General features: G+C 38.4%; 2 protein-coding genes across 3 annotated transcripts in view; one reads left to right on the top strand and one right to left on the bottom strand.

Moving 5' to 3' along the window:
• The first annotated feature begins 529 nt into the window (after positions 1–529).
• LOC306878100 (voltage-dependent calcium channel gamma-6 subunit-like) lies at positions 530–15,483 on the top strand. Its single transcript, XM_079430220.1, has 4 exons — positions 530–1,022; positions 10,646–10,720; positions 11,231–11,368; positions 13,519–15,483. The coding sequence occupies exons 1-4, from the start codon at positions 665–667 to the stop codon at positions 13,740–13,742; spliced, it is 795 nt and encodes a 264-aa protein (XP_079286346.1). The 5' UTR covers positions 530–664; the 3' UTR covers positions 13,743–15,483.
• A 3,871-nt stretch (positions 15,484–19,354) lies between these two features.
• The window catches only part of LOC306877856 (voltage-dependent calcium channel gamma-4 subunit-like), a 28,584-nt gene continuing 21,147 nt past the window's right edge, over positions 19,355–26,791 (bottom strand). The window contains exons 4-7 of one of the 2 annotated variants that reach the window (XM_079429852.1): positions 25,468–25,653; positions 23,903–23,986; positions 23,110–23,250; positions 19,509–21,720 (exon numbers count right to left, since the gene is read on the bottom strand). In XM_079429852.1, coding sequence (XP_079285978.1) covers positions 20,891–21,720; positions 23,110–23,250; positions 23,903–23,986; positions 25,468–25,513 — 1,101 coding nt within the window. In that variant the 5' untranslated portion in view covers positions 25,514–25,653 and the 3' untranslated portion in view covers positions 19,509–20,890. Of the gene's footprint in view, positions 21,721–23,109; positions 23,251–23,902; positions 23,987–25,467; positions 25,654–26,791 lie in introns of both variants that reach the window. The other variant, XM_079429851.1, reaches the window with a different exon arrangement.

Raw genomic sequence — 26,791 nt, 5'->3', positions numbered from 1 at the left:
TTTAATTTCACTTCTAAATTGGGCTTGTGAAATTACATGAAATTACAATAAATTTAATTAAATGAATTCTTGAATTGTTTTTCTACCCCATTGGCAAATTATTATTTTTTTAAATAAATATTTATTGACTAAAGGAAAAAATCAATTGTAGATTTCTGATAACTTTATCTTTCAGTCTTTCTGCTACTGTCTATGTACTATGTGTTTTGAATTCTGGTCTCTTTTTTTTCTTTTTTCTGCAGGTTCATCAAAAAGAGGGATGCGTGGTCTTTTCATGGCTCTATAAGGCCTCAATCCAGTGTCTCTCATCAAGTCGTTCTTTTCATCTACCCATTATTCCTGTCTAGTTTCTTATCAAACCTTCTCTCGTTTGTAGACGTCAGTTAATTCCCACTCTGCGCTCTTCAGAAATGACCCCCTGTCACTTGAATTTCTTGCACGCTGGATTCCTTTTAAATCACAGAGCATTGTAATTCACTATCATTTCCTGTTCTTTTTTGAGCTTTCTATTAATACACATCTCTGCGTTCTCATTATCCATCCGTCCGCCTAACTCCAGACTAATCTCTCTGGTCTCCTGTTTTTTGCCTGAGTTATTTGTTTGTCCCCTTTCTTGACATTGCCTCTGAGAGTTTTCTCCCTCATCTCCAAGCATTTGGGTGCCATGTGGTCCAACTTGTTTTTGCAGCAGGATGAGGATGGGAGAGTGGGTACGGCAGCTTTGGGTGGAGTTGGCAGTAAGAGCGGGCGTTCAGGTAAACGGCCGAGGCCCCCTCGAATGAGTGACAGCCAGGAAGGCAAGATCAAGCTGGCATTTTTCGTCGCTCTCATAGGCGTGACTCTGATGGTACTTGGCATGGGTACAGAGTTCTGGGTGGAGCTATCCCAGCCAAAACACTTCAGGAACAACCAGACGTGTGAGATGGCACATTACGGCCTATGGAAATCATGCGTTCGCACACTGTGGGTGTCAGATATTGACCCAGAGAGAGAGAGCTGTGGACCTGCAGAACTGCCTGGAGGTGAGAGTACACACTCACACACCCACTGTCTATATGCACAACAGAATACTACCATACTTCTCTCACTGTTTCTGCAGTATTTACTATGAAGATTTTCTGTACTGTGTAATCTGGAACACCTGCTGCATACTGTATCCCACAATGCAGTGTGCTCTTTGTACTTTGTGCTGTGAATTTTAACATCTGTTTCTTGACTTGACTCTGTATTCAAATATATAGGTAAGTCTCTTTTGTTAATCAAAGCAAAAATACGGTAAAAAACTATTAGTTTAACTGTTTTCTGTTTAGCTAGTCTTTAGTGTCACGTGTTCCTTCATTCTAAAATCATTCTAATATACTGATTTGGTTCTCACTTATTATCAGTTTTTACTTCCTACAAAAATAAATAAACAGCACAACATTGATAATAATTAATTATAATATAAATATTTGTTGAGCAGCAAATCAGCATATTACAATGATTTCTGAAGGATCATGTGACACTGAAGACTGGAGTAATGATGCTGAAAATTCAGCTTTGCTTTACAGGAATAAATTAAATTTAAAAATGGAAAACAGTAATTTATTTTTTTTAAGTTATATTTATGGGCGTTTTCTGCCTTTTATTGGGATAGGTTTTTTTTGGGGCTTTTACGCCTTTTTTATTTTGGATAGGACAGTAGAGTTGACAGGAAAGCATTGGGTGGAGAGAGGGGAACAGGGTTGGCAAAAGACCTTGAGATGGGAAACGAACTCGGGCCGCCGTGAGCGTAGTTACGCTGTATGTCGGCGTACTAACCATGAGGCTATTGGCGCCGACAAAAAATTTATTTTAAATATATAAATGTTTATTTGTTTATTTAGTAATAATTTTTGACGAGTAATACATGCTACCAGTAAACTATGATTTTTTTGGATATATGAATGTCTTTTTTTGGATAATATATAATTATAATGAATTATTAATATAAAAATGCGATATAAAATGCTAAAACGCTTTATTTCCATGATAATTGTACGCTACTTGATAAATTAAACATGCTGCATAATGATATCATAGACAATGATGTAGAATAATTCTGTTAAAAGCATTTCTTGTTGCATAATGCATTTTCACATACTGTTTTTAAAAAGTTGCACAGTGTAGTATTCAGTAGGAAGTTTGATAGTTTCCTATTCTGAACAAAGTCACCATATTACAGTATGTCATTTGTTTGGTTCCTGGGGAAACTGGAGGCTGAAATCATGAGATAAAAATAAAAGATTTACTAAATTAATTACCACAAAGTCATTTATTAAGAGTCTTTTTGGCTTTAACCATTTAATTTATTATTTGTATTATTATCATGTATTGTTGGAAATCTGAGCACATTATACAGCATAGTATATTGCTGGGCATACTTATATGTATGTATCTGGGTTAGCAGGAGGAGCAGATCATGTATAATTATTTTTTAAAGACAAAAAGCAGCATTCAGCTCACATACAGTCAAACCGTGATGTTATTAATGACTTGACTTTTTGAGACGCAACAATAGCTGCTTAGTTCACCGTATTCTGGTTTGGGATATTCATCTTACCTCTCATATAACAACACGCATGAACAGAGAGCCAGGGAGTTTCGTTTGTAAGGCCCAGAGGACTGTGATGATGTCTCTTGTAACAGTGCCACTGGTCCAACTGCCAGCTCTGTTAAGGAACAGTTCCACTCTCTACTTGAACCTGTCATAACAGATCATTACATGACGCCCTTTTAGCTGAGACTGCAGAACAGCAACTTTTGGGCCAATTTTTTTTCTGGTAAAGTGGCCAAGATTTAGCCAATCCAGAGAAAATGCAAGTAGTTTCTGCATCGATCGATATACAGGGTGGGCCATTTATATGGATACACCGTAATAACATGGGAATGGTTGGTGATATTAAAGTCCTGTTTGTGGCACATTAGTATATGTGAGGGGGCAAACTCCTCAAGATGGGTGGTGACCATGGTGGCCATTTAGAAGTCGGCCATCTTGGATACAACTTTTGTTTTTTCAATAGGAAGAGGGCCATGTGACACATCAAACTTATTGGTAATGTCACAAGAAAAACAATGGTGTGCTTGGTTTCAATGTAACTTTATTCATTCATGAGTTATTTACAAGTTTCTGACCACTTATAAAATGTGTTCAATGTGCTGCCCATTGTGTTGGATTGTCAATGCAACCCTCTTCTCCCACTCTTCACACACTGATAGCAACACCGCAGGAGAAATGCCAGCACAGGCATCCAGTATCCGTAGTTTCAGGTGCTGCACATCTCGTATCTTCACACCATAGACAATTGCCTTCAGATGACCCCAAAGATAAAAGTCTAAGGGGGTCAGATCGGGAGACGTCGTGGGCCATTTAAATGGTATTTTAATTTCCATTGATGGTGCACCACCACATTATGGGTGCCAGGTCCGAGCATTCCTAGATGAACAGTTTCCTGGAAAGTGGATTGGTCGTCGTGGGCCAGTTGAATGGCCCCCAAGGTCTCCCGATCTGACCCCCTTAGAAGAGTGGGAGAAGAGGGTTGCATTGACAATCCAACACAATGGGCAGCACATTGAACACATTTTATAAGTGGTCAGAAACAGAAAATAACTCATGAATGAATAAAGTTACGTTGAAACCAAGCACACCATTGTTTTTCTTGTGACATTACCAATAAGTTTGATGTGTCACATGGCCCTCTTCCTATTGAAAAAACAAAAGTTGTATCCAAGATGGCCGACTTCTAAATGGCCACCATGGTCACCACCCATCTTGAGGAGTTTGCCCCCTCACATATACTAATGTGCCACAAACAGGACTTTAATATCACCAACCATTCCCATGTTATTACGGTGTATCCATATAAATGGCCCACCCTGTATTATTACATACTGATAATGATAACACAGGACTCCAAACTGCGACTAAAATGGTCGCATTTGCGACCAAAAATATTAATTTGCGAGTGAAGTTTTTGCTGAGGTCGCCACTGGCGACTATATATAATTTGCATGAAAGGACTTTTTCCCGATTGTTTTGCGCTCACATCTTTTGTTATGTTCACGTATTAAACTTACATAAGACGATGCGCATCAAAGTTTTACTGGAAAAGAGTTTCAAACAGTCCTCGTCTCTGCCGCACACAGTCTGCTGAACGCAGTGAGAGAGACCTGAAAGGTGATAATATAAACACCAGTACCCCGCGTCCACACGGTCCGTGTATGTATGGGAAGCCATTCAAACCAAAAGTGGGACGAGACAGCGGGGGTTTACAGAGCTCGCGCCGCGCTGACATGTCATCTGCGCGGTTCAATGGTCCGAGCCGCGCGGCCGATTTGTCAGCGCAGCGCGGATGTGTTTCCTAGCGACACCCAATGGGCAGCGCGGCGCGAACAATCCTCACCAGCGCTGCGCTGACCAATCTAAACAGATACAAGTTCATTTGGCGCCTCTCAATTACATTTTACCCATAAACCTCTGCTATTATTAATGTAAATGAGTGAGGTAAAATGGCTAGGCGCATTGTAGAAACAATTTTAACTACTCCTGACATTTTAATAGAATTGAGGAGGCTCTAGGGGACAGAGACATTCATTCAGAAAATGAGAGACGAAGACTTTTTAACCGTTTGCCACAAACCAGACCCATTCCAGTTCGCACGTAACTTCAGTGGTGAGGCCTCACGGGGAACTGTAAACATGAGAAGAAGGTAAAATAGTGAATAACAATGTATATGCTATTCGTCTAGCAAAGTATTTGCATTTAGTCATAGACAGTTACACAAGTGCACAATTGCACAGGTGGTCCCTTCATTAGAGAAGTGTGTCTATTGACCTCCCCGGAAACCACAGTTGTACCAAAGGGAATGGCTAGAGTACAACTCCTAAATAATGGTTAATAACCAGGTCAATAGACACACTTCTCTAATGAAGGGACCACCTGTGTTTCTTTGGCACCTAAAGGAAATAAGAAAATGCAATTGTGCACTTGCATTTTCATTATCTAATTCAGAAATAACATATCTTACTTCAGGCAGTTAAATACTCAATTATAGGCTAACTATGTCTATGACTAAATGCAAATACTTTGCTAGACGAATAGCATATACATTGTTATTCACTATTTTACCTTCTTCTCATGTTTACAGTTCCCCGTGAGGCCTCACCACTGAAGTTACGTGCGAACTGGAATGGGTCTGGTTTGTGGCAAACGGTTAAAAAGTCTTCGTCTCTCATTTTCTGAATGAATGTCTCTGTCCCCTATTCCGCGCGGCTCGGACCATTGAACCGCGCAGATGCGCGGCGCGAGCTCTGTAAACCCCCGCTGTCTCGTCCCACTTTTGGTCCGGATCGCGCGAGCGGAGAGTATCGCACTTAATGCTCAGGCGCGATCTCTTTAGCACCTCAGTTAAAGCAGCAAGTGAACCCATTATATATTTCCATTTACTACTATAGTATGAACATGATCAAAAGGTAGGCAATAAGAAAGCCTATAGTACAACTTACTGAAATGTTTTATGTAAAAGCTCATTCAGTGTTTCAAACTGAGGAAATGTATAAAGCTTGTAAACATTGCATTGTAATACATTTACCTCAGAATAACCACTCAGTGTCCATAAACTCATCAGTCAGCTAGAAAAATAACTATAAAGAGGAGCGTTTTGCTATATTCATGCGCTGTTGCATATTAATATTTTTACTTATTCTGTTGTACATGATTCAAATCCTCCTATAAAATTGCATTTTACTAATGAAGAAAAACAGACTGAATGTGTGAAAGACGTGACAACATTTATAGCATGCACTGCACTCAGTTGCCAAGTGATGCTTATGGTCCATGATATTGGTACAGATTCTGTGTAACAAACAATTTTTTGTGACTGTATATTTCAAGTTGTAAAAGACATTTAATTCACACTTTAAGTGAACCTTAGTCCCCCGGTCGACCTGATCATCTACAAGATGGATTAAAATGCTGATAAAGCCTAGAAAAGATAAGACATAAACACATGACAAAATGATTGAAATGTTAAAATAGGGGGGAAAAATAAAATGATAATAATAAAATAAACCACTTTTTTTCCTGTGGCACCTAAAAAAATAATTTGGCGCCTAAGTTTTTCTTTTATAGGAGCCAATGGCTCCTTACTCGATTTTTTTGTCTGGAGCCCTGTAACACAAATTTCTTAATAGTTTGATGCTGGAACCCTTTCATTATATAACAATGCCTTGATTTCATTCTCAGTTATGACTTCCTTGATGCATTTTTAAGGGATCTGTTCAATATTACATTACCAGCTCTATGCTAGTCATATCTAGTGCAGCTCAAAGCAGTGACCTTATTTGACTGTGCGTGTATGTGCGAATACATGTATTTAATTTAGGCTGTCAAAATAATTTCGTATAATTATTATATATTTATTATTTATACATTAGTATTTTTAAATCAATGTAAATATACAACACATTTAAATTCTATTTTATTTGTCTAATTATAAAATGTTATTATATTATATATATTAGTGCTCTCAAACGATTAATCGCGATTAATCACATCCAAAATAAGTTTTTGTTTACATAATATATGTATGTGTACTGTTTATTTATTATGTGTATATACACACACATTCAGTATATATTTTGACAATATTTACATGTATATACATTTATATTATTATTTCATATTAATATATTTAATATATAAACGTAACATTTTTCTTAAAGGGATCCCTGGGTATTAAGACTTGTATGGCTTAACATAACGTAAACGATGTCTCTTACTGAAATATGTAGTAGAAAACCCATGATAGATTTATATTATTTTTTAAAAATCACATAGTTTTTTACATATTTTGGACTATGGGTTGCGCCATTATTCTGATGACGTAAAATGGTTGCACTCGGTGAGCTACTGCTGCTACCTGTTGCTATTTTTACCACAACACATCTCGAAAAATAAAATACTGATATGACCAGCTACTGAAAGAGCTTACAGGTGGCGATGGATATAAGTATAGGTTTAAACCAAATGCTGTACCATGGATTTTTCCCCAAAAGGAGTCTAACCGCCCCGGATCTCGAGGGAAATACGCGCTGAGAAACTCCTCTAGCGGCTGCGCGTCATGATTAGCGTCGGCATGTTTACATCCTAACAGATGGCATCTAGCGTTTCTTGTCTCAGTCATTTGTAAGCTCTTTCAGTAGCTGTGGTCTACTAAAAGACTCTAAGGCATCAGAACTAAAGTGGAGAGAAAAAAGAAACGGGTCTTGAGAAAGTTTTATTCGTCCACAGGCATCTTTCCATTCTTTTCTCCTCTTCTTATTACATTCTTACATTGCTTCTCTTGTTGCCCTTCGACTGAAAATTATAACCAAAAGCCACACAATGTGGTATCGTATCAGTATTTTGTTTTCTGAGCTGTGTATTCTGAGTTGTGTTGCGGTAAAAAGCCAAAAACTATAGAAATAAGCGGCAGTAGCTCACCGAGTGCAGCCATTTGACGTCATTGACACAGAATGTACTGAGAACATAAAATAATGGCGCCCCCCATAGTCTCAAAACTATGTCGATTGTTTTTTTTAAATAACACATCTTTCATGGGTGGTGATGGCGCAGTGGATAAGACACATGCCTTTGGTGTGAGAGACCCGGGTTCGAATCCACTGTGAGACACCAATGTGTCCCTGAGCAATACACTTAACCCCTAGTTGCTCCAGAGGCGTGCGACCTCTGACATGTATAGCAATTGTAAGTCGCTTTGGATAAAAGCGTCAGCTAAATGAATAAATGTAAATGTAATATTAAGCTATACATGTCTTAATACCCAGGGATCCCTTTAAATACATGCATGTGTTTGTATTTATATACACAATAAATATACACAGTACACACTCAAATATTATGTAAACACAAACTTTTATTTTGGACGCGATTAATCGTTTTAAAGCACTAATATACAGTTGGGCAAAAAAGTATTTAGTCAGCCACCAATTGTGCAAGTTCTCCCACTTAAAAAGATGCGAGAGGCCTGTAATTTTCATCATAGGTACACTTCAACTATGAGAGACAGAATGGGGGGGGGGGGAAGAATCCAGGAAATCACATTGTAGGATTTTTAAAGAATTTATTTGCAAATTATGGTGGAAAATAAGTATTTGGTCAATAACAAAAGTTCATCTCAATACTTTGTTATATACCCTTTGTTGGCAATGACAGAGGTCAAACGTTTTCTGTAAGTCTTCACAAGGTTTTCACACACTGTTGCTGGTATTTTGGCCCATTCCTCCATGCAGATCTCCTCTAGAGCAGTGATGTTTTGGGGCTGTCGCTGGGCAACACGGACTTTCAACTCCCTCCAAAGATTTTCTACGGGGTTGAGATCTGGAGACCGGCTAGGCCACTCCAGGACCTTGAAATGCTTCTTACGAAGCCACTCCTTCGTTGCCCGGGCGGTGTGTTTGGGATCATTGTCATGCTGAAAGACCCAGCCACGTTTCATCTTCAATGCCCTTGCTGATGGAAGGAGGTTTTCACTCAAAATCTCACGATACATGGCCCCATTCATTCTTTCCTTTACACGGATCAGTCGTCCTGGTCCCTTTGCAGAAAAACAGCCCCAAAGCATGATGTTTCCACCCCCATGCTTCACAGTAGGTATGGTGTTCTTTGGATGCAACTCAGCATTCTTTCTCCTTCAAACACGACGAGTTGAGTTTTTACCAAAGAGTTCTATTTTGGTTTCATCTGACCATATGACATTCTCCCAATCCTCTTCTGGATCATCCAAATGCTCTCTAGCAAACTTCAGACGGGCCCAGACTTGTACTGGCTTAAGCAGGGGGACACGTCTGGCACTGCAGGATTTGAGTCCCTGGCGGCGTAGTGTGTTACTGATGGTAGCCTTTGTTACTTTGGTCCCAGCTCTCTGCAGGTCATTCACTAGGTCCCCCCGTGTGGTTCTGGGATTTTTGCTCACCGTTCTTGTGATCATTTTGACCCCACGGGGTGAGATCTTGCGTGGAGCCCCAGATCGAGGGAGATTAGTGGTCTTGTATGTCTTCCATTTTCTAATAATTGCTCCCACAGTTGATTTCTTCACACCAAGCTGCTTGCCTATTGCAGATTCAGTCTTCCCAGCCTGGTGCAGGTCTACAATTTTGTTTCTGGTGTCCTTCGACAGCTCTTTGGTCTTGGCCATAGTGGAGTTTGGAGTGTGACTGTTTGAGGTTGTGGACAGGTGTCTTTTATACTGATAACGAGTTCAAACAGGTGCCATTAATACAGGTAACGAGTGGAGGACAGAGGAGCCTCTTAAAGAAGTTGTTACAGGTCTGTGAGAGCCAGAAATCTTGCTTGTTTGTAGGTGACCAAATACTTTTTTTGTAATTTTACCAGGAATTTACCAATTAATTCATTACAAATCCTACAATGTGATTTCCTGGATTCTTTCCCCCCGTTCTGTCTCTCATAGTTGAAGTGTACCTATGATGAAAATTACAGGCCTCTCTCATCTTTTTAAAGTGGGAGAACTTGCACAATTGGGGTCTGACTAAATATTTTTTTGCCCAACTGTATATAATATATGATTTTTCATACCATATTGTAAGGTGCCTTTCAACTCAGTTTAAAGTGTTTTAAAATGTGACTTTCATAGGGAGATATGCTAGAAAAAACACATAATGGTTAAAAACATGATTGTGATTCATGTGTACTTTTAGAAATCAGCATAGTTGGGCAATGCAAGCATGTGTTCTGTGTGACCCTGAATCAACTTTGAACAAATTGACAAAATATGGATTACTGTGGACTGTAGGTCAGTGATTGGTTTATGTTCACTGATGTGAAAATAAAACAAACAATATATTGACTTCTAAAGACACTTTATGTATGTCTAGTTAAAGCTTACAATAAGCTTATATTTGTATATGCAATTATTTGTGACTAAATCAATTGAGTAATTAGAATATAATCAATTTAAAAAAATATAAAAGCATATAAAATCTCCAAAATGAAAAAGAAATATTTATATTCGCTTTTGTATGATTAGATTTTTAAATTTATTTATCTTTTAATCAATTAGGAGCTGTAATACGACTATAAAAATTTGTAGTGGACACAGATAGTTTTTAATTAGGGGAAAGTTCTGGAAAAAAAGATTTATGTGTGGTGGGTCACAGTTAAAGCAGAAAGGTCAGTCATATTGCGCATGGATAAACTGAAATCTGGCTGCTGCCCGGTTTCAAGTCTAAATATAGAGGACATGAGTGAAAAATCTGGAAATATAAGAAGACAACAGACAAGCTGCAGAGGACAAGAGAGAGTGAATGTGGATTTGATGTTGTATATATTAACCTGAGTCTGTTCTGTCTTCCTTGTTCTGCCCTTCATCCTCTCTTTCCATCTGCCTCACTCTCGTTCCCTCCCTCTCCATCTGCCTCGCTCTCTCTGTCTCTCTTGTTCTTTCAGTGCCATATGTGAGAGGGCTGCTCTGTGTCCTCGGCACATTAATACACAATGACCCTCACAGGGCTTACAGCAGAAAACTCAAGTGCCTTTTTCTGACTGATCTTTATTCTTCACAGTCACTGTCTCATTCTTCTCTCTCACTGTCTCATTTTTCACCCTCAGAATCAAACTGCACTTTCTTTAAATTCTACACTTCTGGAGAGAATGCTGTCATATTTAAGAAAACGACAGAAAAAAGTAAGTTCTTCCTGTATTCTGGATGCCCAGAGGTTCAAAGGTATTCACTCTTAAAAATAAAGGTTCCAAAAGCAGGTTTTCGCAGGGATGCCATAAGAACTGGCATCCCTGCGAAACGGTTCCCCAAATAACATTTTAGTGATCGGCTCTAAAAATAACAATTTTTCTTAGTGTGAAAAAACATTTTAAAATCCAAATTGAACCTCACTTAACACCTTTGGGATAAACTGGAATGCTGAATGTGTGCCAGATCCCATTGGCCAGAATTGGTCCCTGACCTCACTAATGCTCTTTGGTCTGAATGGGGGCAAATCCCTTCAGCCATGTTTCAGCATCAAGTGGAAAGCCTTCCCAGAAGAGTGCAGGGCCATTAATGCCTATGGTTTTATAATTAAATGCTCAAACACAGCAGGCTTTAGTTGCCCACATATGTTTGCCTATATTGTTTAACGATGGAGAATTATGTATTAGAACAAATATGACTCATTGCTTGCTTTGTTTCTCTCTTAGGTTCGCATATAGCAGGTGCAATGTTGGCTTTGTTGAGTTTGTTTCTGATGATCATGGGCTCTGTGTGTATCACTATGTCTCTCAGTAAGAGTGTGCCCTTCTTCCTCAAGCCTGCTACCGTCTGCTTCGTCTTCTCAGGTACCTTTTAAACACCTCATACCTGCATTCGGTGACTTTAAAAACACACCAGCACCATTCAGCTGCACTAAATCTGAAGTAGTTATGGAGGAGATAAAAATTTGAAACGCCATACAAGTCCCATTGCTGACATTCTGAGCTTAAAGCTCAACCATCTCAATGTCAGGCATCTCAAAAAATACAGATGGGTGTATTTCAGGTCACTTCACTAATCATGCGTAACCACTCCTATTTAATATGAGTTTGAGGTATATCATATGAAAACATTGGAGAAAAACATTCCTAATGTACTTACGGTGAAGTTCTGTTTCGTTATTCTCTTAGGGTGAGAGAGTGGTGAGAAAGCGGCAGTTAAGAAAGCATCTGATCATATCCACGGGGTTTGCACCAGCTTTGCAATTCGGCACTCCAGTCAAGTCATATCACATTTATTTATACAGCACTTTATAAATTAGTTTGTTTTAAAGTCAGCAATTTACAACATGAAAAAAAAGTGTCAGTGTCACTTCCAATTAAAATGACAACCTTAATTTTTTACTATAAAGCAGTTCTTTAGTGTGTTCATGTTTTCACTCACGTCTCAACTAAGTGAACTTTTAATGAGTCATTTAAAAAGAGTCATGAATAAGCCTCAGACTCAATCATTAGTTTACACATTTGAATCAGACTTGAGTTGATTGTTGTTGAATCGATATTAACTTCATTACTAACTCTCTCACTGAATTGCAAGTCTTGGAAATGAACAAGGACATGCTACCACAAAGTTTACTTGACTTAAATAAAAATTTTGATTTGTTGGAATCAATTAATAATGGCATTCCAAGAAAACATTTAAATATTGTAAACAAAAAATGTTGCAAAATAAAAAGCAACTGTTTGCATCAATCTTTTTGAGTTATGACAACTTCTAATGAAATTCTGTGTAAATAAAAACTTCATTTTTAAGCTGTTTCAACTCATTTTAACAATCGATTGGTGGCTTTTTCAGTTCCCAATAACCACAAAAAAAAAAACCTTTTTAAATATCATCTTTTCAATGTCAGACATAACATTAGCACAAACAGGTCTTTGCCAGTCCGTTTTTTAGTTATCAAGAACATTTAATTGTTACTTCAAAAATCACTTAATTGAAATTTCCAGGTACGCTTAATATTAAGTCGATGTAACAATTAGCATTATTTTGTCAACAGAGCTCATCAAAACAATTTTGCAACTTAAAGCTGCAGTCCGTAACTTTTTGGTGTTCAAAATTTATAACATCTATATAATCTGCGAGTACACCATGAATCCATTTTCCAAACCGTGTTTTTGGCTTGTCCTGAATCACTACGGTACACCTACAATAAGTGTTTATATTCTGACTATTTAGACTGGTTCTGGTAGGTACCGCTGTGGAATCCCAGTACCTACATGATTCGTCATAGACATAAAAAGAGAGAAGGAGCTCCGGCTACAATATTCTTCCGCAACATGCATACAGTTCTGTTTATTAACCGCTAGAGCGCCAAAAGTTACGGACTACAGCTTTAAAATATTTAATTAAATTAGTATTCGTTAACTTGCAACCATGCATTTAAGTTGTAATAGGTCTCCTGATTTTATTTTTAATCGTTGTTTAGCATATGAGATCCGTAGGCCCCGTTTCACAGACGGTGCTTAGACTAAACCAGGATTAGGTCATAGTTCAACTAGGACATTTAAGTCATTTTTATGAACGTACTTAGAAAAAAAAACATTGCAGGTGTGCGTCTTGAGACTAAACAAAGGCACTGATATATTTTAAGACCAGTCAGTGCAAGTTTCTTTCAGTTGAAACAGATCAGACTTACATTTTAGTCAAGGATTAGGCTTAAACCTGGTCTGTGAAACTGGGGGATAAAGTTTTTATTTTTATTTAAACAGCCACAAATATTCTTCCAAAATGCAGCGATTATGTTTTTTACAAAAATACAGTAAGGATCACTACAGGAACAGCAGTTACAAGCCAATGTAGGAAGCTATGTACTGTGAAGTGCTTCTGAAACAATCTTTGAGCAATTTTGTCATTTACCAACTACAAATGTAATTCTGCTCCTGGGTGTTTCACATTGAATTCAAATAGGTGAACCGTTCCTTTAAATAAAATGACCTTTCATCTCCACTTTCCCCAGGTATCCTGGTCCTCTTGTCCATCATAGTTTTCCACCAGTCTGTGCTGGGGTTATTGGCAAGCGATCACAGTATCCCTCTCCATCACGAGTTGTCCTGGTCAGTGGCGTGTCTTGGCTCGGCTGGGGCCATTCTAATTTTTGGAGGGCTTATGTTCCTGTTGCTTTCCCTCCCCTACAACCCCCTGGAGAAATGTTTTCGTCAGCAGAGCAGTAGTGATGCCTAGCTGTCGGAGGACTGCCGGCGAGTTAAGTAGCACAAGATCTTTTATACTCTTATGCTGCTTGTGGAGATTAACTGATGTTATAAAGGACTCTCAAAAGCTAATGTTTTGCAATAACTTGCATTAGTTTGCTCATCGATAAGATTATAGACCTTAATGCTCATACATACAGGTGCTGGTCATAAAATTAGAATATCATGAAAAAGTTGATTTGAGTAATACCATTCAAAAAGTGAAACTTGTATATTACATTCATTCATTACACACAGACTGATATATTTCAAATGTTTATTTCCTTTCATTTTGATGATTATAACTGACAACTAATGAAAGTCCCAAATTCAGTATCTCAGAAAGTTAGAATATTGTGAAAATGTTCAATATTGAAGACACCTGGTGCCACACTCTAATCAGCTAATTAACTCAAAACACCTGCAAAAGCCTTTAAATGGTTTCTCAGGCCCCGTCCACACGAAGACGCGTTTCTCTGTATACGCATAAATTTTTTACCGTATAGGTGTTTCGTCCACACGAAACCGGCGTTTTCGAAGAGTGAAACCGATCATTTTTGAAACCGGGTCCCAGGGTGGATAAATTTGAAAACGCCGTTTTCATGTTTTCGTGTGGACGGCGAATCCGTATATTTTCTGAAACGATGACGTCATCAGCCCACGTCTCGCCCCTAATCAGACATCGCTGCGTCACATAACAGCGACAACAACAACAACAACGTCAGACTACGTGCCTGTGTTCGTGCTGCAGAACCTACTGAGCTCATTAGTTTTATTAAAGCAAAATCTTCTGCTTTGTGTGTTACTTTATATTCAGCGCGCAAGGTTTACGCACATGGTCCAAGTCTTCTTCTCTGTTTTTTTGTGTATCTCTGTGGCAGAATTACAGCGCCACATATTGGTCTGGCATGTGTACTACATCATTTTCAGTCGGTTTCAGTGATTCCGTGTGGACACAGATATTTCCTGAGACGACTCCGTGTTTACGGAATTTGAGGCAAAAAAAAAGATCGAAGATACCCGTCTTCGTGTGGACGTAGCCTTAGTCTAGTTCTGTAGGCTACACAATCATGGGGAAGACTGCGGACTTGACAGTTGTCCAAAAGACGACCATTGACACCTTGCACACGGAGGGCAAGACACAAAAGGTCATTGCTAAAGAGGCTGGCTGTTCACAGAGCTCTGTGTCCAAGCACATTAATAGAGAGGCGAAGGGAAGGACAAGATGTGGCAGTGTACAAGCAATAGGGATAAGTGAAGTGACATTCAGCCAAGTATGGTGACCCATACTCGGAATTCGTGCTCTGCATTTAACCCATCCATCGTGCACACACACAGCAGTGAACACACACACACCGTGAACACACACCCGGAGCAGTGGGCAGCCATTTTATGCTGCAGCGCCCGGGGAGCAGTTGGGGGTTCAGTGCCTTGCTCAAGGGCACCTCAGTCGTGGTATTGAGGGTGGAGAGAGCGCTGGACATTCACTCCCCCCACCTACAATTCCTGCCGGCCGGAGACTCGAACCCGCAACCTTTGGATCACGAGTCCAACTCTCTAACCATTAGGCCACGATGATAACCGCACCCTGGAGAGGATTGTGAAACAAAACCCATTCAAAAATGTGGGGGAGATTCACAAAGAGTGGACTGCAGCTGGAGTCAGTGCTTCAAGAACCACCACGCACAGACGTATCCAAGACATGGGTTTCAGCTGTCGCATTGCTTGTGTCAAGCCACTCTTGAACAAGAGACCGCGTCAGAAGCGTCTTGCCTGGGCTAAAGACAAAAAGGACTGGACTGCTGCTGAGTGGTCCAAAGTTATGTTCTCTGATGGAAGTAAATTTTGCATTTCCTTTGGAAATCAAGGTCCCAGAGTCTGGAGGAAGAGAGGAGAGGCACATAATCCACGTTGCTTGAGGTCCAGTGTAAAGTTTCCACAGTCATTGATGGTTTGGGGTGCCATGTCATCTGCTGGTGTTGGTCCATTGTGTTTTCTGAGGTCCAAGGTCAACGCAGCCGTCTACCAGGAAGTTTTAGAACGCTTCATGCTTCCTGCTGCTGACCAACTTTATGGAGATGCAGATTTCATTTTCCAACAGGACTTGGCACCTGCACACACTGCCAAAGCTACCAGTACCTGGTTTAAGGACCATGGTATCCCTGTTCTTGATTGGCCAGCAAACTCGCCTAACCTTAACCCCATAGAAAACCTATGGGGTATTGTAAAGAGGAAGATGCAATACGCCAGACCCAACAATTCAGAAGAGCTGAAAGCCACTATCAGAGCAACATGGGCTCTCATAACACCTGAGCAGTGCCACAGACTGATCGACTCCATGCCACGCCGCATTGCTGCAGTAATCCAGGCCACAGGAGCCCCAACTAAATATTGAGTGCTGTACATGCATACATAATACATATTTTTTTTGCATTGGTCTTAATTGATATTCTAATTTTCTGAGATACTGAATTTGGGACTTTCATTAGTTGTCAGTTATAATCATCAAAATTAAAGGAAATAAACATTTGAAATATATCAGTCTGTGTGTAATGAATGAATCTAATATACAAGTTTCACTTTTTGAATGGTATTACTGAAATAAATCAACTTTTTCATGATATTCTAATTTTATGACCAGCACCTGTAATATTTCTATGATGGTTATGTACATAAAATCAGTGACCAACAGATCTGTTTACTGTCTTGAAAGGCTTCATTTACACAACATGCTGTGCTATTATATGTTGTCCCTTTATCTGCATTTGTATAAGAAAACTTATTTGATTAATAGGCATATAATACTGACTTGTCAGATATCTGTGGGTTGAACGTGTTTTTTGTTTTTTTTAAATGGGCCATCCTATCAATGCTAAAGGCCTGTTCACACCAAGAAAGATAACTATATTTAGTGTCAGATAACATTCTGTTCATTGTAAGAGCACACTGCATTTTTTTTGCCTGCCATTTTTTCTAAATGCTAGTGGTCCTTAAAGTTGAATGGATTCTGATTGGCCATCAGTGCTTTTATCATTCATCAGCTAGAAAAAAAATCATTCTGAAAATGATCCCAGCAATATTGTTCCTCTGTGGCATTTTCATTATAGCTGTGGTGTGGCCTTCTCATGTCTCATATAATTAAAATGATTAAAACTTTACAGTTGTAGTTACCATTATAGTTATTGTCCTTGATGCAAACAGGCTTTTGGAATTATTTCAACTGTAAACCAGCTTTCAATGTTGGTTTATACCAGCAAGTGCTGGCTTAAACTTGGCAAGTAAGCTTCATTAACCAGAATTATGTTGATGGTGAAGCTGGTTGACCAGCTTAACTAGTCTAGCTAGCTTTAAACCCAAATGGGAACATCAGCACACTAGCATCACAACATAATGCTGGTGACAAGCTACAGTGATCCCAAAAAGTAACACTTTTGGACACATTTAAAAATAGGAAAGTATTTTTTATATACTTTTTATGTCTGCTTGGAAAGTCTTTCTACCAACTTTCTTTAAAATAAATGCTACTTGGTTTGGTAATTAGCTATAATTGGGATCACTTTATACTAGTCTTTTCTGCTTGCTTTTCAATGAACAAAGTCATCAGCAGTCTAGATATCATAGATTTAATGGAATGGTTTATTATTTATTTATATACATGTAAAACGATGCTTAATATTATACATATGAAACGGATGTGTTTCTATTGAGTGTATAAAAATGATGTACGAAATTGATTGCTGTGCATGATATGGACCCACTATTGAGCCACATTTCTATGTAAATACAGTTTATATTGTACTCCAGCTTTTCTTTAGACACATCCCTTATCCCTATACTGAAGACCCTGTCCGTCAGTGAACTTTCTTCTTTCATGTCTGTTCTTCATTTGGTTGTTTGTGTCACTCTCTATTCGTCACGCTCTTTCTCGTTCACTAGTTTTGCTTGAGGATTAAATCTCTTTCACCTAAGACAGTCTCCTGTACTCCTTCCCTCACTTGTTTCTTAATCTCACTCCTTCGCTTTTGCTTTTCGCTCCGTCTAAATTTAGCACATTGCGCATCTAAGCACATCATGTAGAAGTGGATGAGAAATATTATCCTAGAATGTTAACTATTCCCCCCCTCGACGTTCTTGAAGATGTTGATGGCTCTTGGGTGTCTCAGAGGGTTTGGGTGGAGCTGCGTCTGCCGTCCCGTTACTCCCCTCCCACCCGGCTGTTTGTGAATGCAGTGCCAGTGCATTTGGGAAGTGAGGAAAGTTCTGAGCCTCAGTAATCTTGTCTTTTGTCCAGTCTAACTAAAGCCTCCATCCTGTGCATAACAATCTGGATCTCCTCAAACCGCAGAAATGACAGGTGGCGAGCATGTTCCTGGAGCAACTGTCTCAACATGTCCTACAGCGAGCTTATTATTGGCCCACTTAATTTAGTGAATCTGTAGCATAAGAGCGTGTGGGCTGATCAGATGGGGGGAGTATGTCGGGTGCAGAAGTAGGGAAATTGGAGCTGTTGGTTGACACTCAAGCCAGAGTTCTGTATGTATGTATGTGTGTATATATATGTATATATATATATATATATATATATATATATATATATATATATATATATATATATATATATATATATATAGCCCTTTAATAGTGCCTGTCAGACTAGCGGGCTGTTCTTTCACTTTTTATGTGTACGATCGCATGGAGGGGATAAAACAGGATCTGCTCGCGCAGGTTTATTAATTGTTGGTCGGGACCGAAATAAGTGCATGTTTTTGGGTGGGTACAATAAAACCCTCTCTAGGCAGTCCTTCAATAGTGAGAAAGTGATGGTCTGCCCATCTGGAAATCGGGGGAAAAATAAATATATATATATACACAGAAAATGGTAAAAATTTAAATACGATTCTACATTATATGTAGATTATATTTGTTAAAAGGAATTAGTTTTTATTATTTTTTTTGTTTTCTAATTTAGTTTTTTTAAGCTGATTATTAGAACAGTGGTTCTTTACCTTTTTGACTCAAAGGCCCCCTGTTGTTTACATGACTTTTCCAGCTGTTTGTGATTGACATGTTTTTTTTTTTTTTTTCGCAATTTCTACCCATAAAGTATTTTAGTGTTTGACAGAACTAGAAAAAAATGAGATTTATTGATATTGAAAACATTCATGCAGTTTTAAGATTTTATTAATTTTATGTGAAATTTACCTCATATAAAGAGTCTTAAGAGTCTTGGGTGAATTACAATAAGAAATATCTTTAAATTAGTTTAAGGCATCTTAAGGCCTCCTTGATAATTTGCTGAGGCCCCTAGCGGGCCCTGGCCCCTGGTTGAACTTGAGAACCACTGAATTTGAAGTTTATGGAAGCCCGTTTTGTCCTCAGAGTAAGAAAAACAAAACAATGGTGACTTATTCACAGAATTTCGACTTTGTAACTTTGTCACTTTTTGTTTTGTATTTTAAACTTTATCTCACAATTACCTTTCTGTATTTATTACTGTGAGATGGAAACGTGCTTCCATGAAAGATCATCTTAGTTATCTTTTATGGATAAAGCGGTTAAAAACACACAAATGACAACACTCGTAGATTGTCTGTTGTTTCATTTATATATAAAAATCGTGCAATACAGTGTTAGAGTTTATCACACATTAAGATAAACCATGTTTTCTCTAGATATATCTATTCTCCACTACGTAATATTTATAACTGACCACATATAATGCTGTCTGTGTAGTTTCACTTTTTTTTTTTTTTTTTTTGTATGAATTAAAAAAGACCCCCGACTGCAGGAGATTGTGATTTGATGACCATTTGCACTCTTTTATGTAATGTCCTGTGTTGACCTCTTGTTGGCTGGGATCATGGAATAAAGGTTAAAGGTTAAAGTTTAGCAGAATGTCCACATATATAATCTCTCATTTAGAGAAGCAGACGGATCAAAGGGAGTCAGGTGCAGCACAGTGAACTTTTCTTTTTTTTTCTTTTTTTGGATGGGAGTTTGCCTTTGGGATGCTATCATGATCACATGACACAATGGATGGAAAACACAAATGACACAGGGCATGCCCCACATAGGAGTGTAGCCCAATCAGAGCTCAAGGAAGACAGTGTCCTCATACATATTTAAAGACCCACTGACCCATTCTGCCCTTTTCAATACATAAAGACCCCCCCCCCCCCCACACACACCACCACCTTCACATCTGTACTCTAGATTTTTAAAGTATCTCTTTTTTTTTCAAATACAGTTATGTGCAATATACATTTGCATTTCAAAATGTAGTTTTTTACCTCCCTCCGATTTGAAAAGCACAGTTTTAAGTCCCTCTTCTGAATGTCGTCTTTCGTCATTTTCTCTATACAAATATATCATCTGTCCCTCTTTGACCAAGTGTGGGAATGTTTTAATGTCCCAAAACAACGGTTTTCAATTCAACAAGTGCTACTTCTACTGCTAATAGTTATTTTAACAAAAATAATATGATGGTAGGTTTATATAAAAATCTTTTTCATTTGAACTCTTTGTCATTTCAGTCCATCAATTATGGTGCTGATCTCTTTACTGAGCTGGAAGACAGATATACAGATATTACACTAAATTGCATGTTATCAAAGGGTAGAAAATAAAACTTTCTTTAAAATAAATAAAATGCTTTCACAAAGTTAGTCTTAGTAATAATCTTCTCACACATATTGAATAAACTCATGTTTCTGCAGTTCTCAGTATCATGTTTTGGAATCACAGTCAAAAATCTTTGAAAAGCAAAATAGTCTTTCTAGTTTAAAACCTAGAGTCATTCAACATGTTAAGAGCTAGCAGTTCAAACGTAGTCATAATAACAACAGCGCTTCATCGTCTTGAAACTCCACGTCTAAAATCAAGCAAAATAATATCACAGTATCCCATGATAATAGATTCATTAAGATTAAACATGTTATAAAACAGTACTGAAGAAAAAAAAAACATGAGGTGTTGTTGTTATTATGAGATGTTTTCCATTCTTTTACTCTATTTTTTTTTATAAAGTGAAACATTTGTCAATACCGAGAGACTTATCCGCTTTTTAGTTGTTTTCCAGTCTTTCCATCTACGTTATCTCTCGCTTTTGCGCTTTATCAACTATGCCAACTCTCTATGTGTCTACACTGGTGTTGTTTTCCTATTTAGCGTGTTGGAGTTACTCTCTCTGTCACCTTTTCCTAGCCTATCCAGCGTTCCCATCCCTCGTTCCCGCTCCACCGTAGAGGAGGAGAAAGGTGGAGGTTGGGAGGATGGGACGGAGTTGCTGAGTGGCGCGTTGGAGTTGGAAGAATTCTGGACGGCTGAGGGATTATGGGATTTAAGCGAGGGCAGCGTCCCACTCATCATCATGCCTCCTCCGCCCCCTCCGCTCTCTTTCGGGAAGCAGTTGTGCAGCTGGTATAGCGTGGCACGGTCCACCGTGCCGTACAGCGGAGGGGCGCCCATCCCTCCCAAACCTCCCAGTTTGGGGTCTCGGGAGAGGGTGTAAAGGGAAATATCGCCCCCTGGCAGAGCGGAGCGGGAGTGATGGTTGGGTAGAGTGGAGACAGAGATGGGCCCCTGGGAGAGTAAAGCAGATGGGGGCATTCCAAAGTTCTTCCCCCCCGGTGGGCCGCCCACAGGAGAGGGGTCTCGTGAGCGCGAGGGGTCTGTGGATCGAGAGCTGGAACGTGATCTGTGGCGAAAGCGGTAGCTCGGGAGCCGAAGCATGGCGTGAGTGGTGCTCTTAAAGATATCGGTGCGAGAGCGACAGCGGAGCTCCTTGTTCTTCTCGATGTAGATGTTTACTGCCAACACGCCCACCATCTCAGCCAGGATGAAGGACAGCCCACCGAAGTAGAAGGACCAGCCGTAGGAGTACTGCCATTTCTTATCCTCGTCCTTCTTTGGGGAAATGTCGCCCAGAGCGGCAGAAATGTACACTATCACACCAATGATGTTACTCAGGCCTAAAGATCAATGATCAAAAACATGCCAACTGATCAAAACTCTCAGAATAAAAAAGATTCTGAAGCATTCACAGTCCAAACTGGCAATTAGGTTTTATCAGACAAAATGTTTTAGATTTTACAGTAATATTGTGGATCATTCTGTACGGACAAACAATTAAAGGGTTAGTTCACCCAAAAATGCCTCCCCCTCATGTCGTTTCAAACCCGTGAGACCTCCGTTCATCTTTGGAACACAAATTAAGATATTTTTGATGGAATCTGAGAGAAACGTAGCAAGGAGATCGGTAAAATAATCCATGTGACATCAGGGGTACGAAACTACGAAAATATTTTTTGTATGCAAAGAAAACAAAAATAACGACTTTATTTTAAATAACTTTAAATAACGTTTGTCTCCTCTACATCAGCGTAGCGCCATTTTGGAGAATATCTGCTGGATGGAAACTGCGTATGCTCTTCTGTATCACCCGCACAGATACGTCTTCTATGTATATTTACGCTTTGATTTGAACGAAAACAGCACACCCAGTATGCGGCTAAAACACAGAACGTACACAGTTTCCGTCCAGCGGATATTCTCCAAAATGGTGCTAGGGTGACACAGAGGAGACAAATTTTAATAAAGTCAGGGTTTTTTGCGCACAAAAAGTATTTTCGTAACTTCGTAAAATTGCGATTGAACCTCTGATGTCACATGGATTATTTTACCTATCTCCTTGCTACATTTCTGGACCTTGATCATGTAAGGGCCCTTGCTGTCTATGGAGGGTCTGAGAGCTCTCAGATTTCATAAAAAATATCTTAATTTGTGATCCGAAGATGAACGGAGGTCTTATGGGTTTGTAACAACATGAAGGTGAGTAATGGATTTTTGGGTGAACTATCCCTTTAAAGAATTTTTGTAAAATAATATAATTTAATTTAATATGCATTATATTGCATTCTAGATACACATTTAATTATAAGATACATATATTTTTTATTTATATGTTTTGCAGTTGCTTTTATTCAAAGTAAATTTTAAATTAAGTGTGTATCCTGAATGGAGTGTAAGCTGCTCTGGATAAAGGTGTCTGCCAAATGCATAAATAAAAATAGGAAATAATATAATATAACGTGTATCTTAAATGCAATGCAAGATACACATATTATATTATATATATTATATTATTAAAATCTAAAATTTCTTGTTAATTTAAATTAACAGATTTTTCCATGTATACATTTATTCGTGTTTTTTTTTTTTTTTATCCCAGATTTAAGACTTTTAGACTTTAGGACACCACAGTGTATGACACATTTTTCTAGTACAGGTAAATATTAGATGTTATTTGACATTTACTTCTGGACCAATGCCTGCACACACACAAAATGCACGCACTTTACCTGCTGCTACAAACAGAATGCCAGCCCCCAGCACGATGTTCCTTTTGCTCTTGTAGAAACGGCTGGCTGCGATACAGACTCCTCCCATTAGCAGCAGGATGGCACTAAGAATGGGAAAGATGTTGGAGGCCCGGACCACTCCTGCAGGGAAAGAGAGAATAGCGGAGTAGGGAGACAGATGGGAGAGGGTGAGAGACGGAGATCATTAGAAGTGTGAGACATGATGAGTGCAGGCGAGTCAATTCTGTTCAGGTCTTTAACACTGTGCATTCTTATCGCCATGCCACATTTTTAGATCTAAAAATTAAGCTAAAATGAGCCACCTGGGTAATTAAATGATGCCATTGTGCACTGTGTATGAAAAAGCCCCAGAGGAAAAATGTTCCCCTGGCAGTTCGGCATCCCATCTGGGACCAGTCAAGCTGGGACAGTGCAAGGAAATGCCATCTAAATACCAACCAAAATGCCAACCTGTGTGCATGCATGCATTTATGCGTGTGACATGCACACAGGAAACTGCAGCACAGAAATGTCTTGAAGCATTTCAGGGGATATGAAGCATAGGATTGAATTTGGAGAATTGTGAATCTGCAATATGTTACTTAAAAAAAACGGAAAGAAAGCACAAGGATATAAAACAAAAGAAGAATGAGTAAATAGTAGAAACGCTTTATTTTTGGATGAACCGTTTCTTTAACCAGGCAAAGACATTTGCTGTAGCTGCCTGCATTTCATTCATGCTGCAGAAATGCTTTGTCATGATAAAGTCTTGTAATAAAGGGCAGCCTCTTACGCAGGACGTATTCTGCTCCATCATGATCAAAGTCAGCGTCCTCTGGGAAGTGGTTGATCTGGGAGCACACACCACGCTTCACCCCTACAAGTAAACAGACAGGAACATCAGAGGTATACTGCGCATATGTTACTTCTCAACTGTAGCACTTTCCCACAAATGTGTCTACATGATCACACCCTGATGTCCAAACAATCACGCCACTTTCTGGCAGAGATTGTAGTTGGATTCTTTTAATATTTAATACGTATTTAGATCATAATTAAGTGACATTGCTGTTTCATTACAATTCTGTTCAAAAGTTTTAAATGTTTTTGAAGGAAGTCTCTTAAGCTCAACCAAGTAAAAACAGTATCACTGTGTAATATTACAATTTAAAATAACCATTTTCTATTCTAATATATTTTAAAATGTCATTTATTCCTGTGATGTAAAGCTAAATTTTCAGCATCCTTCAGTCTTCAGTGTCACATGACCCTTCAGAAATGATCAATGTTGAAAACAGTTGTGCTATTTAATATTTAATATTTCCGTGGAAACTGTTATACATTTAGTGTTTGATGAACAGAAAGTTTGAAATAACAGCATTCATTTGAAACAAATGATGTGTAAAAATATAAATCTCTTCACTGTCATTTTTTGACCAAATTAATGTCCTTGCTGAATAAAAAAAATTCTTAAAAAAAATACAAAACAAGTGTCTTATATGGAAAACTGCATGAATATACGTTTTCTCCTACTAAAATGATACCACACAGTCACATATGTTTTTTATAGTTTTTGCTATATCAGGAACATTATAACTTAGAAATAAAGATACAAAACAGTTTTCTCATAATAAAATTAATGTGAGACAGATAGGCAGACAGACAGACGGATAGATAGATGAGAGACAGACAGATTGACATATGTGACCCTGGACCACAAAACCAGTCTTGAGTCACTGGGGTATATTTGTAGCAATAGCCAAAAATACATTGTATGGGTCAAAATTATAAATTTTTCTTTTGTGCCAAAAATCATGTTCCATGAAGATATTTTGTAAATTTCCTAATGTAAATATATCAAAACTTATTTTTTTGATATGTAATATGCATTGCTAAGAACTTCATTTAGACAACTTTAAAGGCGATTTTCTCATTATTTATATTTTTTTGCACCCTCAAATTCCAGATTTTCAAATAGTTGTATCTCGGCCAAATATTGTCCTATCCTAACAAATACATCCATATATCAATGGAAAGCTTATATGAGCTTTCAGATGATGTATAAATCTTAATTTCGAAAAATGTATCTTTAAGACTGGTTTTGTGGTCCAGGGTCACAGATAGATAGATCCTTCTGTAATCTCATTTAGGAATACTGCAAGAGTTCTGAAATACAAATTAATGGTCTAATCAGCAATCCAATCTCTTTAAATTAGATAGGGAAGTCATTTTTGGATTGTAGCACCTGATACAGATCTAATTCTCTTAATTCATTATGTCCATTTGTTAAGATGTGGAACAGGAAACACACACACACATGCAGATAGGCCTGGAGTCAGTCAGGGAGTGAATAGCTACCCGCTCCAGTGCAGACAGACAGACTGACGCACTGTGATGACTTCATGACTGCTGTTGACTGATGGAGTGGGAATGTGATGAATTGATGAGACAGACGCAGGGAGATACAGGTGGACAGGTGTGAGGGGGGGGTTCTTTTCACAGCTTTTTATGTCTTTTTTTATTCCTTCTCTCATGGACATTAATCTGTAAGAAGAGATGAGGGCACAAAGGGGAAAGGTGTCATTAAGGAGAATCTGGCATCAACGTTTGGGTTCTTTGTTAGAGATACTGCATCTTTCAGCAATGGCCTTGTCTAAACAATAGTTACTGCTATCAAGTGCACATCACCAGACTTTCCAACTTTTAAAAAATATTTTGGGTACCACAATTGTGTAAATGTCCGTTCATGTGCGTTTGTTCTACTTTGCTTTGAACAAGGTCATTTCCCCACTCACTGCCATATTTAGTTATTCAACATATAACTCAGCTATGAAGAAAATATATTTTTAATATCAGCATATATTAAAATCACAAATTAAATTTGTGGCTTTTATCATAAGGATATAGGGAAAACTCACTCTAGATACATCCACGCTGTTGCCATTCAATATGACAATATTAGAATTTTTTTTATGTATTATTTATTGTCCTAATACAATTGCAAAAATAATTTTACAGTAAAATTGTAATAAAAAGTCTTAATTTCTTCACATTTCAAATGTTAAACCATAGACTTTATTTAGTTGGTAAACTGCAGGAGATCATAAAACTTATCTTTTGTACACTATTTATAAAAGATTCTCAATTCAAGGTAGCTTATTTGCAGCTCATGTAAAATAACATAGTGCCGCACTTTGTTTTGCTTTCAGTGGTTCTCATTTTATCCTTACGTATTTTTCATTCATCCCAGCTTAATATTTGAGGGAATTAACTGATTGGTTAAACAATTGTTCTGTTGCTGCCGCCTCTTGCTTGACTTGAGTAGTGCACGTGCACAATTAAATACAGAGGTGTCACAAGCTTTTTGTATAGTTCAGAGTCATAATTTTAGGTCAAATTGTGTACCTGCTATGCTGCAGGTTGGCAGGTCTGCATTACCCACAGAATTCCAGTCCAAAGCACTGATCGTTTACCCCAACTGAAAACCATGTTTTAGTATTTATTTATTCATTTTTGGTGTATGCAGATGCCACATTCAACTGCTCCCATCAATGTGCCCACCATCTTGGAACGGTCAACGTGTCATCACTCAGTAAAAATCAATCACTTTCTAAGATTGCACTGCCTAGATTTAAATTTCCGAAGAAATGGCATAACCTTTTTCTCAGGTGAGAATGTGTTG

Source organism: Barbus barbus (assembly GCF_936440315.1).
Source record: "Barbus barbus genome assembly, chromosome: 12".
Classification (NCBI taxonomy): Eukaryota; Metazoa; Chordata; class Actinopteri; order Cypriniformes; family Cyprinidae; genus Barbus; species Barbus barbus.
The sequence above is the reverse complement of the archived record's forward strand: the minus strand, read 5'-3'. Positions and strand labels throughout refer to the sequence as shown.

Coding starts and splice junctions, on each gene's coding strand:
- LOC306878100 (XM_079430220.1), top strand. CDS start 665: ATGTGGTCCAACTTGTTTTTGCAGCAGGATGAGGATGGGAGAGTGGGT. Junction 1,023..10,645: donor ACCTGCAGAACTGCCTGGAG/GTGAGAGTACAC, acceptor TTTCACCCTCAG/AATCAAACTGCACTTTCTTT. Junction 10,721..11,230: donor TAAGAAAACGACAGAAAAAA/GTAAGTTCTTCC, acceptor TTTCTCTCTTAG/GTTCGCATATAGCAGGTGCA.